Source organism: Pagrus major, chromosome 23 (assembly GCF_040436345.1).
Source record: "Pagrus major chromosome 23, Pma_NU_1.0".
In the NCBI taxonomy this organism is placed as follows: domain Eukaryota; kingdom Metazoa; phylum Chordata; class Actinopteri; order Spariformes; family Sparidae; genus Pagrus; species Pagrus major.
In genome coordinates, this window is record NC_133237.1 from 27,598,586 (window position 1) to 27,620,052 (window position 21,467).

Genomic DNA, 21,467 nt, shown 5'->3' on the forward strand with positions numbered 1-21,467 from the left:
ACACACACACACACACACACACACACACACACACACACACACTCCACCCTGAACCACTTTGAACACTGATGGTTTCTGCTGTTTAGTTTGAGAAATTAAAGTTCTTTTTAATTTAAAACGTTTAAAGTCGTAACTCTTCGTTCGTTCAGACACAACAGGAAGTTGTGTTTTTACTTCTTTAACTACAAATTATGTCTCCTCATGTCTTCTACTCTCATCAGACACTTTTGAATGCAGGAGACACATTTTTAGATCCTGGATGAATGTTTTTCCTTCTCTTTCGTTGACATGCAGGAATTACACACCACATTTAATCTAGTTGCAGTATTGTTGCTTGGTAACACAGTTTAAATGCAGATTAATTGAAAAACACCGCGGTGCTTTACTCCACTTTTGAGCGATATTATTATACAACATTTTCATGTTTTAATTACAGTAATCTGCAGATTATTTTCTGGATGAATCGATCGACTAGCCGACAAAAAACCCACTCAGTGTCATGGAGGATCTGTGATCTTAACAGGTGTGTTAAGATCAGTAATTAGTAACTGTGACCAGCAAGTAGACTGAATGAATCTGTCTCACCACGTCGGTATGAACCCAGAACGAAGAGATTTCTCTGTGATCTGACTCAATAAATGGATCAGAAGCTGAAATAACAACATCTTAATGTCGGCTTGTAAAAAGCCTGAACTCAAGCTGCTCAGGTCTGTCGGCCAGACAACAAACTTTTAAAATGTTCGTTCCCTGAATGGAGCTCGGCTCGATCAGAGCTATGCTGTGCTGAGACATATTTCCAAAACTTACCAGGTAGTTTGACTTCCTCACTCACTTTCCTCCACGCCGGCTCCTTTTTGTCCTGTGTTGGTATGAATAGATGTGTTATCGTACAGCTCTCGGTGTCTGCAAACGGACACGGAGACACGACACGTGAATGCCCGGACACAAGCGACGTTACATCATGACGTCAGTGTGAATGTCCGATAGGCTTTCTGACACAGCATCTAGACGTGCAAATAATTGGTGTTTGGTCTGATATTTCCATTATTGTTCTTTTGGTTCCGAAGCCCAAGTGTAAGCGGGCCAATACATTATGACTCACACAAACCTCAAATCATTTAAATAATCTGACATTTAAATGTGAAAATATTCAGTTGTTGAGTCAGAAACACTGAGCCCGTGTTTCAAACCTGCAGGTATTATAAGATTAGGTGTTACTAAAGAGAAATGTCAGCTGTCCATCAGCCTCCATCAGGTCCTGCTGTCCATCAGCCTCCATCAGGTCCTGCTGTCCTGCAGTCTGACAGTCTGAAGGCTCCTCATCAGCATCAACAGCAGAGTGTGAATGAGACGTCAGTCAGCAGCTTCCAGCTGGATCAACACAGGAAACATCTCTGCTTCATTAGACTGTCGACTCCACTCAGAGGAAACAAACACCACAGACACAGAAACTTCTGTTTGTGGTCGGTTTACTGACTGAGAGTGAACATGACACATTTCTATTTCCTCCACCAAGGAGGTTTTGTTTTCACCCGTGTCCAGTGGTTGGTTGTTTGACTGGTTGGTTGATTTGCTGGTTGACTGGCTGGTTGGTTGGCTGTTTGGTTGGTTGGTTGAGCAGCAGAGGTTAGAGGTGATGATCAAAAACTTAATCTGCAGGTATTTTGATTATTGATTCAAGTATAAATGTTAAATATTCTGACGTTCCTCAGATATTAAGATTTGTTGCTTTGTCTTTGTCAAGTAAAGACCGTTTTTTTAAATATTTCATAGATGGACTAAACGATGAAATGATTATGTGAGAAAGTGTAAACAATCAACAATGAGCACCTGAACACTCACCTGCAGTCTGATTCTCGGTCAGTGTGTGTGTCTGTTTATGGTCAGGAAAGTGTGTGTGTGTGTGTGTGTGTGTGTGTGTGTGTGTGTGTGTGTGTGTGTGTGTGTGTGTGTGTGTGTGTGTGTGTGTGTGTGTGCTGTAACCTGACCATGACTCGTGTCAGAGGAAGAGGAGGGTGGGGGGTGTTTTGTGTTGACAGAGGCTCTCGAGGCGTGGAGCAGCTCTCAGGAACAAAGCCTGGACTCTGGGCCTCTTCTACACTTCCTGTCCGACACTATTGTTCCTCAGACCGGGAGGCTGAAGCTTTGTGTCGGCTCAGACCCCCGAGTCCCCCCCCCCGCCCTCCTGAAGGAAACCACAAACTCTCTGACTGATGTGGTCTATACTCTGTGACCTCTTCTCACTTTCTGGTGACCTGTGGAGACGTCCTGCTGCTCTGCTTCCACCTGACTCACACAGAAGATCTCCACACGTGCTGCAGATGATCATGTTCCCCTCAGGATGAATCATAATGTCTTTTAATGTAGCGCCATCATCACGTCAACTTAATGAGTCCAAATAAATCGGCTGGTCAGTTCAGTAACTTTCCAGAACGGACAACCCAACATTACAGTCAGATTTAGTGAAGAGGAAACGGTAACGATCAGTCCATTTATAGATCAGTAGATTGAAGAAAAAAATTTGCCCACCGTTTTGTTAATCGATCAGTTGTTTCCTTCAGTTTCCAAGCAAAGAAAGCCAAAGCTTGTCAGTTTCCAGCCTCTAACAGCAGATTCAACTAAACATGAACAAGACCTCATGTTGAACTTCTGATTGAACGATGAACCCCTCCTGTCGCCTGCCTGCTGCTTTGTTGTTGGCTCATTTATCAGCGGGCTGATAACACCGTCGTCACACACAACAGAGCCGATAAGACCGTCACCGTCCTCCCTCCGCCTGAACCTCCACACGTCTCTGAGCGACTCCGCCCGACGCTCCGCAGGCTGCACGGGAATGTAAACAACACGTCTGCGGTCCATCAGAGCGTTTAAACGCTGCAGAGTTTAAGATAAAGAAAGCTGAGGAGACCCTGATCGAAGGTGTAACACACAAACACACACCAGGAGACTCACGACACACACCAGGAGACTCACAACACACACCAGGAGACTCAACACACACCGGGAGACTCACAACACACACCGGGAGACACACAACACACACCAGGAGACTCACAACACACACCAGGAGACTCACAACACACACCAGGAGACTCACAACACACGGTTCAGTGTGTGACCTGGTTTCTTCCTCTTTATTTTAATAGATGCAAACACATTCCTGCTGAAAACCAACAACACTCAACATTTACATAACAGCAGGACGTCCTGACAGGAGGCGATCACAGGGTGAATATCATTATGAATATTACAACTAATAGATATTTACATTGATCGTTTAGTTTATAAAATGTTAAATGTATATTCAGTTTACAATCATAACACAACAGTAAGAAGCTGGAACCAGATGTATTTTTGCATTTCTACTCAAATGACTTCAATAATTAAGCGATTATCAAAGAAGTTCATGATTAATTTTCAGCCAATCACCTGATTAGCTGATCAACTGATCAGCTGATCATTGCAGAAACTATTCCTGCCTTAAAACTCAAACACTGTCATAACCACGAAGGCGTCGGACAATATTGCAACCAACGATCGTTTCCTGTAAAAAATGTTAAAAAATGAAAAATGTTCTGCTGTAAAAAATTAATTGATTAATTAATTAATTAAAAAACAATAAATTGATTATCCAAGTATTCACTGTTTCAATCACTGCTGCTTGAGATGTCTGACAGAAAAACGTGTTTAAGCATTAATGACCTGAAACACTTTGAACGTGTGGATCACTTATTAATCTGGATTTGACAGTTTCAGCCTTTAAGAATAAAGAAGAAAAGTCTTTGTGGTGGAGCAGCTGGACGTCGACTCTCAGCAGGAGAGTTCAGAGTTCTGGTCCTGTTAATGTGTCGAGTCCAAAGCAAACAGACGACTCTGCTCCTCTTCTTCACACTCAGACGATCCTGCTGGGACTCGTCTGGCACCTGCGTGGCTTACAGGTGGAAGAAGACTCTTCAGAGGAACATAGTTTATTGTTGAGTCTCATTTCCAGATCGTCAAATATATGATTTGGGTTAGCGGGTCGAGCCGGGCCGGACTCAACAATCAACTGTCTTACACGTTACACCTGTAAAGTTCTCACACAGCTTCCACATGCAGTCTCTTTGTTTAAAGTTTCTCTGTCTTCAGATGTGGAAACATGCAGAGACCAAAATGTCTTACAGCGGTCGCTAATGAAGCCGGGGACAGTTTCCAAGGACGTCACATTACATCAGGAGACGGCGTTGGAGGAGGAGCCCCGTGCTGTCAGGCCTATAGAGCGTTGAGCCGGCTAACTTCCTGTTTAGCGCCCGGCTAACTTGAATGGCGGATACAATAATTTAATCGCGCGGCTCTTCTAGACTTTCCAAATGTTATTGGACTGAATGGATCCAGTAATGACAGTGAAGCGAGTCGTCTCAGGGCTGCGAGGTTTCCACTGTTCTACCGCTGCTGCTTCCGCAATGTAAGCTTACGGGAAAAAGTGTTCTTGGGCCTCAGTGCATCACGTGACGATGTAGAGAACTGGCTTCAGAGCCTGGAGCTCCTCCTGGTCCTGCTCACAGATCAGCTGTCTCTTCTCAGTGTGTCCAGCTGTTTGAATTCAACTTGATGTCACTACTGTCGTCACTTTAAAGGAACAGTTCCCCTCACGCTGATGGGAAGTCAGGAGAAGTTTTATAGTCCACAAAACATTTCTGGCTACAGATCCAAAATGTTTGTACGCATGGGTCAGTTTACCTGGGTTAAAGGTGTGTGTGTGTTTGTGTGTGTTTGTGTGTGTGTGTGTGTGTGTGTGTGTGTGACACTGCTCCCATCAGTGTTTACTACCAGAGGTCAAAGGTCAGTCAGCAGGGGATGATGGGAAAAAGATCCCAGACTTTGGATCCACCCACAGCGTCCAGACCAGCAGACAGCACCGCCTCTGATCAGCCTCTAAACATGGCCGCTCTGCCCCCCCGCCCCTCCAACGTTAACCTCCACCCGCTCCACCCTCAGCCTCGACAACAGAGCTGTTTGAAGTGTTTCAGACGGGGGAACACAGCGGGCTCTGCCTCTGGGGATCACAGCGCTGCTTTGATAATGACCTGGATTTTTTATAATTAATCAGCACAAGACAGAAATTAGAGGCCGACACAGCGAACACACAGGGAGGGAAACTGTCTGCACTCATTAAAACTCCTCACAACACGAGAAGACACAAAAACACTGCAGCTGAACGCTGTCTTCACTTCTTGTGTCTTCACCTGTCCCTCACCTGTCCAATTCCTGCATGAACTCACTTTTAAAGGAACAGTTCACCCAGAAATGAAAATTCAGTCATCATCTGCTCACAGGTGTATCTAATCATGAGCATGAAGGTGAGTAGATGATGACTGAAGTTTCATTTTTGGGTGATTTGTTCCACAGTAAATTCAAGGAGACAGTTTTTGTTGGTGAGTTTGCAAAACTTCATACATGCTAGTTTGTTAACTTGTTTGTTGATTGAACCTTGCTGATGTGGTTTTATTTTGAAAGGGTTTGAATGAATCAGGAGAATCTAAACTTCCTAAAGATGTACATCATGACTGGACACTTAAACTGAGGCGTTTGCCTGTCTGCTCTGCTGTGTCTGTGTTGTTCGGAGCTTCCTCCTTCACTGAATGATTCACTGGTGAAGTTTTACGGCTCAGTCTGTCTTTGTTGGCTGAGACATGAAGACGTAGAGTCTGTGTGAAGCAGACGAACAGGAGACTTTACTGTTTGATATCTAACATCCACTCAGTATTTGTTCTGTACAGTGAGCAAACTGATAAAACTGTGTGATTGAGCTCCAGTTTGGCGTCGTGTCCAGACTTCGGGGGGGGGGGGGGGGGGGTTGTTGGAGCGTCTCTCGTCTCGCTGCAGTTCATCTGTGTCCAAACATGAGTGTGAGCTGGAGGACGGGCCGACGGGACCGACCTCCGTCGTCGTCTTCATCCCCAGAGAGACGATAAGATGAAGCTCGTCGTCTCTGCGCTAACGTCACCGTCCTCATTCAGTCAGCAGATAAGAGACGGACGTGTCCCACTCCTGCTCTGGACAAACACTTCCACAGCTTCCTGTGTTCCTGTGCCAGGCTCTCTCTGAAGGCCAGGGGGGAGGAGGGGGGAGGGAGGGAGGGAGCAGGCTGCTGATTGGTGCCCACGTTTCCCTCCGAGAGCGAATCTTCAAACAGACCTGCTGCATCAAACAAAGCCACTATCACAGAGTTAAAGAGGAGCGCTGCAGACAGATTACACTGTTTCTGTTTCTACAACAAGTCAGGAATAAAATCTGAGTCGCACAGAGTCCACATTGAAATTTTAAAAATGGTGAATCATCACAAGTTTTCACGCGTCTTATTTTGTCAAACTAAAAGTCCAAAAGTCAAAGATTATCAGTTTATGAGCATATAAAACAGACACGAGCAGAACATCTGAGACAAGTGTTTGTAGATTAAGTTTGTGTCAGTTCAAGCATCAATAGTTTCTGGTTGACTCTCACTGTGTTCACACACTGTTAATGCAAACTGAACGTTTCTCACTGCTGCAGCTTCGGACACAAGTGTGTATAACTTCAGGCCTCGCAAGATGGATATGTGAGATTACATATCTGTGATCTCACAAATCCATCTGATCCATCAGATAATCTGTCTATCCCTGAACTGGAGGTGCCACTGCAGAACTTTAACAGGACAAATATGTTGAGGTGTCCTCATACTTTTGGACACATATTGTCAGTTGAGGCGATGAAGTTTATATTTAGCCTCGGAGCTGTAATCTGCATGAACTCTGCTGTGTTTCAGGAACACTTTCTGGCTCTCTGACTGGAGTCTGTTGTGGTGTTTTATTCAGAGTCCGGCCAGTTTTCATGAAGGGAAACGTATATTTAGTGCAGAGCTGCTGCTTGGTCTGCACTCTGCACCACAATGAGAGGAGAGAAGCTGCTGGATCGTTGTGTTTATGAGTCCACGATGGAGCTGAGACACAAAGAGACGTCTTATCACACATCTGATTCTCACACAGTCGGCTAATTTTAGTCAACAGATTTTTACTACAGATTCTCCACGAGCCTGATCCTGACGAGACCTCGCAAGTCTGTCGACTCCTGCAGGTCCTCCTCCTCCTCCTCCTCCTCCTCCTGCTGCATTCTTGTGGCAGCAGATCCACGGGACGTTAAACTTTCAGCTGAAATTATAAAACGAGTCCCTGTAAATGTAGGAGCTCTGCTGCGGGCCTCTCCGCCTCGCTCCATAAACACAATCAAAAATAACTTTGAACAAACGTGCAGCAGACGATGATGATGATGATGATGATGATGATGATGATGATGATGATGATGGACACAATATTTACATCAGCCAGAGAGAGCTCAGAGTTTGATATCCGATCGGTCTCTTTACTCACAGGAGAAGCTTTAATTCAGATCTTTTACTGATACAACAACATTATAACATGTATGTATACACTGTATACTACGGGTCGACTGATTTTCACAATCACATTGATTTTTATCATTTTTATGATTACCAATAAAATAGATTAATTTAAAAATCTGCTACTTTGGCTCTGATGCAGCATGTAATCTGTAAAGTAACTAGTTATCAAATAAATATAGTGGAGTTAAGTAAAGTACAAATAGACGTTGGAGTGGAGGTATAAAGTAATGGAAAATGGAAATGCTAAAGGAAAAGTACAAGAGCCTCTAAATTGTACTTAGTACTTGAGTAAATGTACTTAGTTACATTCCATAACTGCATGTGAACAAAAACATGCGGATGGAAACGCACTGCGTCAGGAACATCCTCGCGCACACACCTTGTTATAAACCAGGTCAGTACTGGTTAAACGGGTCTGCAGACGTACTGGACTGTATCTGCGACTGTCATGATTCAGATTCTGGTCTTTGTGACTTCCAGCTCAGAGTCAGTGACCGTGGCATTATAATGACATGCTGATTAGACCGAGGCCGGGCCGCCACTGTACCGAACAGAGCTCCGACTGTCAGAGACGCTGCACAGGTCAAGAGGCTGAACGCCACGACATGCCAGAGAGCTGGAGTCAGAACGAGGCAGGAGAGGAGGAGGAGGAGCCTCTCTGTGGAGAGACGAAGAAGAAGCAGGAAGAGTTTGATCCTTCAGGATTGTAGCAGGTCCGTCCTCTGACCCAGCTGAGGGAGGAAAACTCTAATCAAGCTTCCTCAGGAGGTCCAGCAGAGAGACAGGAAATGTATGACCAGGTGGATAAAGTCTCTGCAGGCATCTCCAGATATCCAGATTTCCTCCAGTGATACCAGTGGAGATGTGGTGGAGACAGGTCTGTGTAAAGATGTGGTGGAGACAGGTCTCTGTAAAGATGTGGTGGAGACAGGTCTGTGTAAAGATGTGGTGGAGACAGGTCTCTGTGAAGATGTGATGGAGACAGGTCTCTGTAAAGATGCGGTGGAGACAGGTCTGTGTAAAGATGCGATGGAGACAGGTCTGTGTAAAGATGTGGTGGAGACAGGTCTCTGTGAAGATGAGGTGGAGACAGGTCTGTGTAAAGATGTGGTGGAGACAGGTCTCTGTGAAGATGTGGTGGAGACAGGTCTGTGTAAATCGCTGATTCTAAATGTCTTTTGTGATCATTCATCCATTTCCCTGTGTTGAGATGGGTATTGTTGTTGTAAGCATCATTGTTAGCCGTCCACTGACAATGAAGAAGACGCTGCGTGCACTGTTTCCAAACTTGAACTCTGGAGCTAACAAAGCTCACACTGATGTTCGATAGTTAACTTACCAACATGATCTGTTTCATTCAGCAAAAACATGAGCACGTATCCTCTCCTCCGCTGTGGACAGTCTGTGGACTTGGAGGACTTGGAGGACCTGGTCCACAGACAGCAGGTCCAGACTCTCACATCATGATCACATGTTAATATTCTGTGTTTTGTTGTGTGTTTTCAGAGTTGCTCGGCTCCACCAAGAGACTGAATGTGAACTACCAGGACTCGGATGGGTGAGTGATGAAGTCAGACTGTTTCTGCTCCCTCTGCTGCTGTAAAACTGTTTCCACTTCGCTGTAACTCTGCAGCTGATCTCAGACCTGTCGGCTCGCTGTGGAGCCGTGAGCTGAGTCAGCACTTTCAGTAACGTGGTGTCATTTCGGCCTCTTTGTTGTTTGTTTTAATAGTTTTATTTAATTTAGATATTTCACTGCAGTGGGTTGATGTTCTATCAGTTAATAAGAAGCTGTTTGATATTGTTGGCTCTCTCTTAATCTTCTCCAGAGCCTTATTTGTTGGTATCACACAGATCATTTGGGGTTAATGTAATCTGATTTTATTTCTCTGGCCTCTCTCTGCCTCTCTGTTTGAACCCGGAGCCTCTGATGATGTTAAATTCCCCCTCGCAGCTCATTAGCCTGGAAGAAGAAACAGATGAAGAAAGTTTCTCCTCATCAATATTTCTCTTTGTTCAAACTTTTTATTATCCTCCATGTAACATCCGACTGCTGCTTCCTCTCGACCGCCTCCCTCCAGACTCAGAGGTGTCTCGTCTTTTCAGACACTCTCACCAGCTGCATGTTTTATCTCATGGATATTTAGATTTTATAAAAACTTTGATCCACACTGAAAAATGTGTGAAATGTGGTTCAGACCTCCATGTTTCCCTCAGGATGAACTGAATAACTTTGGTGATCCTCTGACTTTTCGTCTAGCGCCAACATCAGGTCAACATTTTAATACTTTTATGACCAACTACCTGAAGAACTAAAGACATTCACATCAGCCTCAGCTGGACCGAGAATTAGCCAATTGTTAGCATGCTAACATGCTACAATAAGATGGTGACAACAGTTCACAGAGCTGGATGGCTGTAGACTCTCAGAAGCTGTTCAGACTTTGCTCTATATGCAAATAAACCTCACCGGGACAAACAGACTCCATGTTTCTACTCAAAGACAGAAAGAAGTTCATGTAGAACATTTGCTGAATTCACAAGAAGGAACAAATAAGTCAGAATCAGTCAGAGACAGAGTTTCACACAGTTTATAAAGTGTCTCCAACTCAACAACTCACTAAACTGACACATTTGTTAAGGGAGTCTGGGGACAAAGAAGTCGCCTATACTGGTTACTGTTTAGTGTATCTGTAAAATTTGACATGTTTAGCATCAATAAAATGGCCGGCTCCATTGTGGCTGAGGACACGTGCGTATGCACACTGTTAAAAGATCTGAGGGTCGTTTCTGTGGACTTCTAAGGAGCTTTTCAGATGAAGACTTGAATGTCGTCACCATAGAAAAAAACATCCTCATTTTGAATAAAGTTATTTATTGGATCAAAAAGGTTAGTCTTTTATATTAAATCAACTTTCTTTGATTAATGTAGTTTTGTCATCATACATACAGCTACATGTTTTTTTTTAAACACCAAATACCAACAGAAAAATACTTTGTTAGATACAAATGTGAATTTTGGAAACGATATCCATCTTTTTTCAATACATTTGGACTTTTGGAGTAATTGTAACTTTTTGGTTCACAGGAGTCAGAAACATAACACAAAAGATGCACAGTGACCACACAAACAGTAAAAGTTGTCACATATTTAATAAAGCGTCTCCTGTGGAGCTCCGTGCTCGTCAGCCTGTGATTTAATGATCTCCAGCTAAAACAACTCGAAGCCTTTTCAGCTCTGAGTCAACACGTCGACTGAACAAAAGCTCAGAGAGACGACGAGCCGACAGACTGAGAGGGCCGTAAAACACAAGAGTCAGAGACAATGTGGACCAGCACAGCAGTCCTGAGACATCGTCAAGTGTTGGAGCCCTTTGTTGGCCCCTCAGAGGGCAGAGGGGACTCCAGCGGGGTCAGAGGTCAGGGAGAGGAGGGCTGGACCGCGACCCATTAGGTAGAAGTGTTTACAAAGAGCCTGGACGACTTAATGCAGCTCTGACAGCTGAGAAACGAGACAGGAAAGACTTAAAGTTCACGCGGATGATAACGTTGGATACATGGTATTTTTTAACTAATTTAGTTTTTATGACGCTGAACTAGAGCTGCAGCTAACGATTGTTTTCATTCTGGATTATTCTGTTGATTATTTTCTTGATTAATCGATCAGTTGTTTGATCTATAAAATGTCAGAAAATGTAGAAAAAAATGTTGATCAGTGTTTCGTCCTCAAGCCAAAGATATTCAGTTTACTGTCACAGGAAAATAATCACATTTAGCAAAATGACACCAGAGAATCTTGACTTTTTTTTCTTAAAAAATGACTCAAATGGATTAATTGATTATCAAAATTAACAACTAATCGACTGATTGATTAATCGTTGCGGCTCTAAACTAAACAAATTAGAATTTTAGGAAATTTTAAAATCATGTGGATGAAAAATCACCAGCTGATATTTTCTGACTGAACGTTTGTTGTTAGGTGGCGACCTCTAGTGGCCGTATTGGGAGCAAAGGAGGAAGTCAGGTGACGTAGTGTAAGCAGCGTATGTCGGGATGGACGGGGTCAGGACTTTCACCCAGGAGACAGCTGCTGATGTCTAGTCAACGATGAGTTATTTTAATTTACGTCCGTGCGTTTGCCTTCATCGTGTAGTTAACTTAAGTTTCATGACATCCCGCCCACCTTCTCTTCCTCAGCTGCAACCATCTCACCACGTTAACATGTTTCAAACCGCAGCAGTCCTGCAGAGAGATCAAAAGTCAACATGACAAAAAATATCAAGTTTCATTGATTTTCAGCAAAACCCTGAGCCGAGGCGTCAGCTGTAGCTGTGATTCTGATGATTGCAGGGTTGTTTGCGTTTGCATCATCGACACAAACTGAGAAACACCTGTTTGATTTGTGTCACAGTGAAATCTGCAGGTTTACGGGAGAAATGACCAATCAGGACGCAGCGGGACAAAGAGTGAAACATCAGGAGGCTCAGGAGTTAAACTGTCGTCACGTCAGTGTCCCATTTATTAACGAGACTCCGGCTATAGTCTAATCTGCTGCACCATCGTCTTGTATTGATCCAAAAATGTTAAGCAATAGATTATTGACTATTGACTACAGCTCATAGACTTGTGTTAACATTGTGTAGTCAGAGCTGTGTAGTGAGCAGTGAGGACTGGACTAATCACCAGGCAGCAGAGCCAAAGCTTGTTATAGTGTTATATTTGAATATTGTCTACATTTTATATTCTCCACATTTCTCATTCATGCTCATGTTGTTGGTCAGATAGCCCCTCAAAGTTCACCAGATTGATGCTTTTAACTCCTGTGGGGGGGAAACACTGGTTACCAGATATAACTCCAGTGCTATGAGTTAGCTCTGGTTCAAACCCTGTGATAAGTTTAGGAACAACATTAATATGTCTGTAAGTGGTGCGTTTCCCCTTAGAGTGTGTGTGTGTGTGTGTGTGTGTGTGTGTGTGTGTGTGTGTGTGTGTGTGTGTGTGTGTGTGTGTGTGTGTGTGTGTGTGTTGGGGCTAATAGCCTCCACAGGGACGTGGGTCTCAGGCAGGAAAAGGTTTTTCATTATTCATCAGCGCCGCTGGCGGCTCGCCGGGCGAAGCTCTGCCTCCCTCGGCTGCAGTAATCACAACGCTGCATCTAAACACAACATCCCAACACACAACTTCCCACAATCCTCCAGTGTTCGCACGTCAGCGGCTTCATTTGTTGATGTGGGCTCATGTTTACACACGGTCGGTCAGTTTTCTCACGACTACATTTCTTCGTCAAGTTTCTTCTCCTCTGTTCAGGAGCTTCAGTGACTCAGCTGAAAAGGTGGAGAAGCTTTTAGTCGTAACGTCTGTGAGGATTAAAGTTTCCACCAGTTCAGTCTGCTGACACACCGAGCAGTCAGAGGGAGGTGGAGGAGCTGAGGCTCGGCTGCAGGCAGACAATAAATGATTCAATGATTCATCAATCAAAACAGTTCATAAATTAATGCACAGCTCTAGTGTGCTTTCAGACCAAAGCAGAGACCAAGTTACTCACTCTGTGTCAGATCAATAAGTAACTTGTTGTATTTCAACTGTTGTCAACATCTTAAATTAGCGTGTTAGCATGCTAACATTAGCCACAGTCCAGGTGAGGCTGATGTGAGTGTCTGTAGTTCTGCAGGTGTTTGTTTGTTTGTGAATCCAGTCTGAAGCTGACACGACAGCTGAATGTTCACAGCTGCTCTCATCTTTCACAACATGGAGGAAAGATGAACTTTTCTGTCGATATAATACAAACTGTGACATCGTGTGTGAGCGAGCTCATCTGCAGTAAGGCCGATGATGATGATGTAAAAGGTTCTGACTGTTGATGAAACACTGACTGCTGCTGGCGCTGTGAGCGGTTTGTTCCAACAGTCCAACCAGAGCGCAGCAGTGACTATTTATTATGATGGTGGTTGTAGTTGTAGAGATGTTCCTACACTGCCAACACGTCTAAAACATGTCAAATAAAGTTATTATTAAATATCAGATTGGTTACACGTCACGATTAACAGCCTATAAACACCGAGTAATCTGAATCTGCAGAGTAACTAAAGTTATCAAATAAATGTAGTGGAGAGGAAGTATGAAGCAGCAGAAGGTGAAAATACTCAAGTAAAGTACCTGAAAGTTGTACTGAAGAACAGTATTGATTTATTGATTTATTTTTTCTGAATATCGGTCATCAGTCTTCTTGATTTCTAATAATCAGTATCGGCGCTGAAAAGCCACTCGGGTCAGCCCGTTATTTTTTTAATCACAGAGGCTGTAAAGCAACAAGAAGCATTTGAATTCTGGCTCTTTGTAGAAAAACGTGTAAAAATAAGTAAACCTGACTTTATTATCTGAGACCAGCTGCAGCTCTGTGTCTGGTTCTGTTGGTCCACATAACTGAATGGACCCATGACAACCACGGCTTTCTGTCTGTGAGGATGAAGTTTACCCTGGAGGTCACAAAGTGTGTGTGAGGTTGTGTTCATGTTATTGTCTTTATTAGTTTGTTCAGGGATCAGTCAGCTGTTGTTTAGTTGTTTGTTTGCTTGTTAAATGTTTAATGAGTGAACGTGTGGATGTCTGGATGTGCTCGGCACAGATTTTGTACATTTTTAGTATTTATTATTGGTAGTTTTAGGAACAAGCTTTAGTTTTGCCACCTGTATGCTTCTGATCCCGTTTGTGTAAAAACAAGCTGATCGTGAGAGAGACGATGTTGAATAATAAGAATTCATGCGCTCATAGTCCATAAATATCTGATCTCAGTGTGTTTGAATCACATGCAGATCAAAGTTTTCCGTCATTAAAACAACAAATTAATGCAGAAACTGAGCTCCAGTTAATTTATTCATCTGATCGTTAAACTCTGGAGGATTCGTCGTCTTTTGTTGAGCATCTTGTTGACAGAGAGAGCAGCAACAATCAGAGAAGAAGAAGAAGAAGAAGAAGAAGAAGAAGAAGAAGAAGAAGAAGAAGAAGAAGAAGAAGAAGAAGAAGAAGAAGAAGAAGAAGAACGCCGGAGGTGATGGTTAATGGCATCCAGCTCGTCTTGCCAGAACTCCCGACAGTAGCTGACATACTTTCCTCCTGGCTCACGGTGTTCCTCCTGCAGCCCCTCCCCCTCCAGGTGTATCTCACCTGCACTCTGTTATTACCTCTGATGTGATTGGATGGAAAGTTTGAGACAGGAAGTGACCCGACGACTGTGACCTCAGGCATAAATCAGGGTTATTAAGGGTGTGTGAGTGTTTGAGCAGGTCGTCATTCATCACCCAAAATATTTGTCTTTATTGACTGTGTGTGTGTGTGTGTGTGTGTGTGTGTGTGAGAAACAAACACACTGCGGGTATAAAGGACGTTTCTTTCTGCGTCCCTGTGAGACAAATGAGTGTTTGAGTCGGAGCCGGCGTCTCCTGTTGGCCCGCTGTTTGGACGTGTTTCCATGGCGAGGCGAGCTGGAATGGCTCCGTGTGAACCGGTGCTGGGAGCGCTGGTTCTTTTGTCCCCGCGGGACAGAGAGCCGAGCCGTCGCACGTCTGAGGAGGACGAGTCCTGCTGAAGGCTCCTGTGATTATTAATCTAAGACGCTCTCAGACTCTCATGTAGAGATCATAGAGTCACAGAGCCGGACCAAAGCAAAGTCGTTACACTTAAATTAAAAACTTTAAAAAGAATTTGTAAGATTAGAAAACTGAAAACAGCTATAAGATAAACAAGACTCAAACTTTGCAGCACCAGCAGGAGAAACTGTATCAAACTGTTGGACAACATTTGATTTGTTTATGTCTGTGTTGTCTCTATTGAAACTGCAACTAACAGTTATTTTATTATTCATTAATCTGCAGATTATTATCAGGATTCATTGATTCATTGTTTAGTCTATAAAATGTCCAAAGAAAATGCTTGTTAGAGCCCAAAGTGACGTCTTCAAATTTCTTCTGTGGTGATTATCAGAAGACTCATTATCTTTTGATCGCCTCACAGATTATTGATCTACTCTTTGCGTCTCTGGTTTATTCTGAAACGAGCTTTATAGTCGTTAACTGTAGGTGGACAGGTGTTTCCATGTTGCTCACAGTTCAATATTCAGATTTGTTTCAGCTCTGTGAAAATACTGTCGGTGTGAATGTGAGCAACAGCGTGATGAGGATCAGTGGGTGCAGGTGCAAAGACACAAGACCTCGAAAAATATCGGTTAGTTAAGTTAATTAACTCGTGCAGGAGGAGGGAGTGTGTGTCAACTGGCTGTCAGACAGGAGAGCGAAGTAAACCACACAACTAATACTGGAGTATTAATGAGTATTGAAACCATTTGAAATATTCAGTATCGATATCTGGATACTTTTGACAACACTGCTGTTAAAATAGTCACAATATTAATGAAAAAGTCTAGAACAGGTCGGCTGATATCGTGTTGCTTAAACATCTGAAACAAATATAATTAAACAAGTTACAAGTTGAAGGAGCTGAAGCTTCACATCTGTCACATCTGTCTGGTTGAAGTGTGGAGTGATGTCATGATGTCAGTGTGATGTCATGATGTCAGTGTGATGTCATGACTGAACTGTCCGTGTAAATAAAGTTATTTCTCAAGGAAAAGTCCAACCCAATATTTGAAGATGTGACCCTCCAGGTGAGCCACTCCATGATAACACCTTATTATCCTTATTATTAACATCTGAGCTGTTTAAATATGAATGAGCTTGATGTATTGATTCATGATCAGATGTGCTTCTAAGCAGCTTCGTGTCCTTCAGACAGACGTGAAGACAAACTAACGGGTCGCAGCTCAGTGACGCCTGGATCAATAATGTTTATGATAATATGAGTTTATTCTAAAAGGCCTGTTTCTGATAACTCCGTCAGTGTTTTGTGTTTAAACCCAGTCAGGATGTGTGACGAGCAGCTGTTTGTGTGTTTTTACTGTAAATGTTCTCCATGTGCCAACACGCCCGACCAGAACTCATAAAGAGCCGCCTGTAAATGTTCTCAGTAACACGATCACCACAAAAAAAACAAAAAAGCTTTGTGTCATAAAAACAGGCGAGTGAATGAAGCAGAGTGAGCTGTGAACACGAGCACAACAGTTCAGGAGAAAAAGACATGACGGGTTTCCTCTGGAGAGAGATCCGGTCTGTGACGGGTCACTGAGAGGTCCACATGGAGGTCCACACTCATCTGCCAAGTGTTGATTGGTGAAAACTGACAGATGCAGTAAAATCTTCTGTAAAATCTTCTTCATGTACAAAATACCTGCAGTACTCCACCACAGGGTAGGAGGGAGGTCAAGGTGGAGGTCAGGGTGGAGGTCAGGGTGGAGGTCGAGGTGGAGGTCAGGGTGGAGGTCAGGGTGGTGAAGGTTACAGCCTCTTCTCCTGGATGTCGAGTGATGTTGGTGAGGTGAGGTCACAGAGGGGTGAGGAGAGGAGAGACTGGTTAACAGGTCTTAACAGGTTTTTCGGTTGGTTGGTTTGTCAGCAGGTTTACACAGAACCTGCCGGAAAGATCTGACCCAAACTTGGATGGAGGAAGAAGTCTCGGTCCAGAATAGAGCCCATTAATATCTGGTGGAACCGATAACAACTGTGAGACATGAAAGAAAAGATCAACAAGACACTGATTATTCTCTCTCTCTCACTGACCGTGTCCTCCACCTCCTCCACCTCCTCCACCTCTCACTGACCGTCTCCTCCTCCTCTGATCCTCTGCTGGTAACGAGGCGTCTCTTCATTAAGGCCTCTGATCTCTCTCAGACTCATGATCTTGGAGCTGCCTCCTCTGGTTTCTTCTTCTTCTGTCCCTGCTCTGGTTTCTTCTTCTGTCCCTGCTCTGGTTTCTTCTTCTTCTGTCCCTGCTCTGGTTTCTTCTTCTTCTGTCCCTCCTCTGGTTTCTTCTTCTTCTGTCCCTGCTCTGGTTTCTTCTTCTTCTGTCCCTGCTCTGGTTTCTTCTTCTGTCCCTGCTCTGGTTTCTTCTTCTTCTGTCCCTGCTCTGGTTTCTTCTTCTGTCCCTGCTCTGGTTTCTTCTTCTTCTGTCCCTGCTCCATCTCTGTCCTGCTCTTTGTGACCTCTCTCAGTAATCCGTCCATTATTGTGGAGCTGCCGTCGGCGCTGTCTCTCTCTGCGCCCTCATGAATGCTCACGTTACGCAACAGAGAGAAAGGAAGCACTAAAAACAGCCCTGCTCTCTGCTCTTTATTCATTTCTTTCTTTTCTCCTCCTGCTTTATTTACAGGGCCGCCACACGTAGCCTGTAGCTGTGTTTCCTCTGCTGTCTGTCTTCACATGTGGACGAGGAGCTCAGGGACATGTGGAGCGTGTTAGAGGCTCTTTACAGTGCAGAGGCAGGATGTCACTGCTCTGCAGAGGAGACATGAATGTGTTCGATGAAACGTTTTTCCTAAAGATCAACGTGACGTCATCAGGATGTTCAGTTTATGATGACTGAAGACAAACAATAAGTTGTTTACTGTATTAATATAAAGTACATTACATTTATAGTCATCATGAACAGGAAGTGGTTTGAAAATCTGCTGTATTTGTGTTTAAGACTTCAGTTATAATTAAAGAGGCGTCACAAACAAAATGCAACAAAACAGGGATCCTCCTCCTCTCCTCCTCCTCCTCCTCCTCCTCTCCTCTCCTCCTCTCCTCTCCTCTCCTCTCCTCCTCTCCTCTCCTCCTCTCCTCCTCTCCTCTCCTCTCCCCCTCCTCCTCTCCTCTCCTCTCCTCTCCTCTCCTCCTCCTCCTCCTCGTCTCCTCTCCTCTCCTCCTCCTCCTCCTCTCCTCTCCTCTCCTCTCCTCTCCTCTCCTCTCCTCTCCTCTCCTCTCCTCTCTTCCTCCTCCTCCTCCTCCTCGTCTCCTCTCCTCTCCTCTCCTCTCCTCTCCTCCTCGTCTCCTCTCCTCTCCTCCTCCTCCTCCTCTCCTCTCCTCTCCTCTCCTCTCTTCCTCCTCCTCCTCCTCCTCCTCGTCTCCTCTCCTCTCCTCTCCTCTCCTCTCCTCTCCTCTCCTCTCCTCTCCTCCTCCTCCTCCTCCTCCTCCTCTCCTCTCCTCTCCTCCTGTTGTTTTTCTCTCATACTATGGGCTTTTTTGAGCTCCTGGTTCACACATGAAATATAATCAGAATTCTGATAATTCTGACATTAAGTGAACTTTAATTCTACATGTTTATATAAATAATAACTAATTCAAACTAATCTACATTTTCAAACACGTCCATGTTTCAGATGAACACGTCAGGTAGATGTGTTGGGTAGAAGCAGCAGTTCTGTTCATCAGGGTGTGTCTGACGTCCTGGTGTGTTTCCAGGTGTGTTTCTGTACCTGTAGCTGCAGGTCCACGTCTGACTCACACACACACACACACACACACACAGCAACACAATTATCTGACTCACACAGCGAGTCCAGACGCAACACACAACATCACTAATCACACAGCCTTTTGTTTCACACACACACACACACACACACATTCTTCACTGAGACGTTTCAACAGATCTGTAATAATCTCTGAAATCAATACAAAACAATAAATCTGTCGTATTTTACTGAATGAAAGAGAGAAACGTGACATCAGAAGCTTCAGGCTGATAAAGAGCTTCTTGTTCTGTAGTTCTGAATCATCTGTTCAGCCTGAGGGTGATCCAGTACTGATGAGTCCATTACTGATGAGTCCAGTACCGATGAGTCCATTACCGATGAGTCCAGTACTGATGAGTCCAGTACTGATGAGTCCAGTACTGATGAGTCCAGTACTGATGAATCCATTAATCACTAATAATCAACACATGAACAGTTTGCTGCAGCCTGAACACCAGTCCAGTCAAATGTTGCATCAAGATCAGTTCAGGTGCGTCTCAGTGACCTCAGTCATGTGATGTCACTTCCTGCTCTGTATGAAACAAACCCGTCCATCACTGGGACAAACAGACTCCATGTTTCTACTCAAAGACAGAAAGAAGTTCATGTGGAACATTTGCTGAATTTACAAGAAGGAGACAATGAATCAGAATCTGTCAGAGACAGTTTCACACAGTCTGTTCAGTCTCTCCTCATGAAACAACTCTTTAAAATCACTACATTTGTTAAGGGAGTCTGGTGATGTTGTGGTTCAGTGTGTCGCTTGTTCTCGGAGCTGTCCACTTGTGATTGGATCAGTCAGGCTGGATGTTGATACCGGGTCTGAACAGAACTCATCAGAGGCTCAGAGGAGGGAGGTCTGTCTCCATGTACAGTTTTAATTTGTGGTTTTCAAAGATTGTTATCTTTTCCATGAAGTCTGTTGGGGTTTTAGGTTTCTTGTGTCTCCTGTAAAGTCTCTAATGAGATCCAGTTTGTCGTCTGACTGTCTCCACTGATGTGGTGTGTTCAGTGTTTTATGTCTCTGTGGGAGGTGAAACCAGAAGAGAGCAGCACAACTGATGTTTACTGTCTCTCTCTCCCCCCTCCTCCCTCTCTCTCTCTCTCTCTCCCCTCTCCCCCCCTCTGTCTCCCCCCCGTGAACTTTGACCCCTCAGGTTTTCGGCCCTCCATCACGCTGCTCTCACAGGGACCACTGAGCTGCTGTCTGCACTGCTGGAGGCTCAGGCCACTGTGGACGTCAAGGACAGCAACGGTAACACACACACACACACACACACACACACACACACACACACTAAGTGACTAAGTCTCAAAGGTTCAGTTTTATTGTCATCTTATAAAACAGGAAATGAAATGCAGCAGCAGCCTCCACATGAGAATAAACAAAACCACCATTTTAGACCCAACAAACATTTTAAGATTATTAGTTCACGATCATAATAAGAGACGTTTATTCTGCACTTCTAAGGTGTATTAAAAATATAAATAAACATAAAACATAATCGATATGACCTTTACGTTACAGATCTGAGCACCTCTTCCACCGCTGATCGATAGACGTTTGATTAAACTCAGATACAGATGATATTAAATATAATAAATGTTTGTGTGTGCAGGAATGCGTCCGCTGCATTACGCAGCCTGGCAGGGAAAAGCCGAGTCCGTCCTGACACTGCTTCGCTCCGGTGCTTCGGTCAACGGCGTCTCTCTGGACGGACACATCCCGCTGCACCTGGCAGCTCAGTACGGACACTACGAAGTGGTGAGGTCACTCATCAATTACTGATCACCTGCCGGCTGATCTTTGTTAACTACATGTCACTGATTATACTTCATGTTAACAGAGTAACAGAGTATTTTTACTGTGTGGTAGAAGTACTTTCACTTCAGTAAAGTATCTGAATACTTCCTGTGTTGGTGCTGCAGGGTCAGAGGAGGATGTAGCAGGAGGAAGTGGATGTGATTGGATTTGTGGGGATCAGTTAGTGATGAGGAGGAGGAGGAGGAGGAGGAGGAGGAGGGTGGAGGAGCGTGGAGGAGGGTGGAGGGTGGAGGAGGAGGAGGAGGAGGGTGGAGGAGGGTGGAGGAGGAGGAGGAGGAGGGTGGAGGAGGGTGGAGGAGGAGGAGGAGGGTGGAGGAGGGTGGAGGAGGAGGAGGAGGAGATGGAGGGAGGAGGAGGGTGGGAGGAGGAGGAGGAGGAGGGTGGAGAGGAGGAGGAGGAGGAGGAGGGTGGAGAAGGAGGGAGGAGGAGGAGGAGGAGGGTGGAGGAGGGTGGAGGAGATGGAGGGTGGAGGAGGAGGAGGAGGAGGAGGAGGAGGAGGAGGGAGGAGGAGCGTGGAGGAGGGTGGAGGAGATGGAGGGTGGAGGAGGAGGAGGAGGGTGGAGGAGGAGGAGGGAGGAGGAGGGAGGAGGAGGGTGGAGGAGGAGGAGATGGAGGGTGGAGGAGGGAGGAGGAGGGTGGAGAGGAGGAGGAGGAGGAGGAGGGTGGAGGAGGGTGGAGGAGGAGGAGATGGAGGGTGGAGGAGGAGGAGGAGGAGGGTGGAGGAGGGTGGAGGAGGAGGAGATGGAGGACGAGGAGGAGATGGAGGGTGGAGGAGGGGTGGAGGAGGAGGGTGGAGGAGGTGTAGACTGAGACGTGGGGTGGTCAGACGACCGACTGTTGGT

At 44.8% G+C, this 21,467-nt stretch overlaps 1 protein-coding gene across 1 annotated transcript in view; it reads left to right on the forward strand.

The window, feature by feature from the left end:
• Window positions 1–20,747, forward strand: part of LOC141020006 (caskin-2-like) — a 35,706-nt gene extending 14,959 nt beyond the window's left edge. The window contains exons 3-6 of the mRNA XM_073495042.1: window positions 8,924–8,975; window positions 19,958–20,055; window positions 20,420–20,565; window positions 20,730–20,747. Of these exons, the coding sequence (XP_073351143.1) occupies window positions 8,924–8,975; window positions 19,958–20,055; window positions 20,420–20,565; window positions 20,730–20,747 (314 nt within the window). The remainder of the gene's footprint in view (window positions 1–8,923; window positions 8,976–19,957; window positions 20,056–20,419; window positions 20,566–20,729) is intronic.
• The last annotated feature ends 720 nt before the right edge of the window (window positions 20,748–21,467 follow it).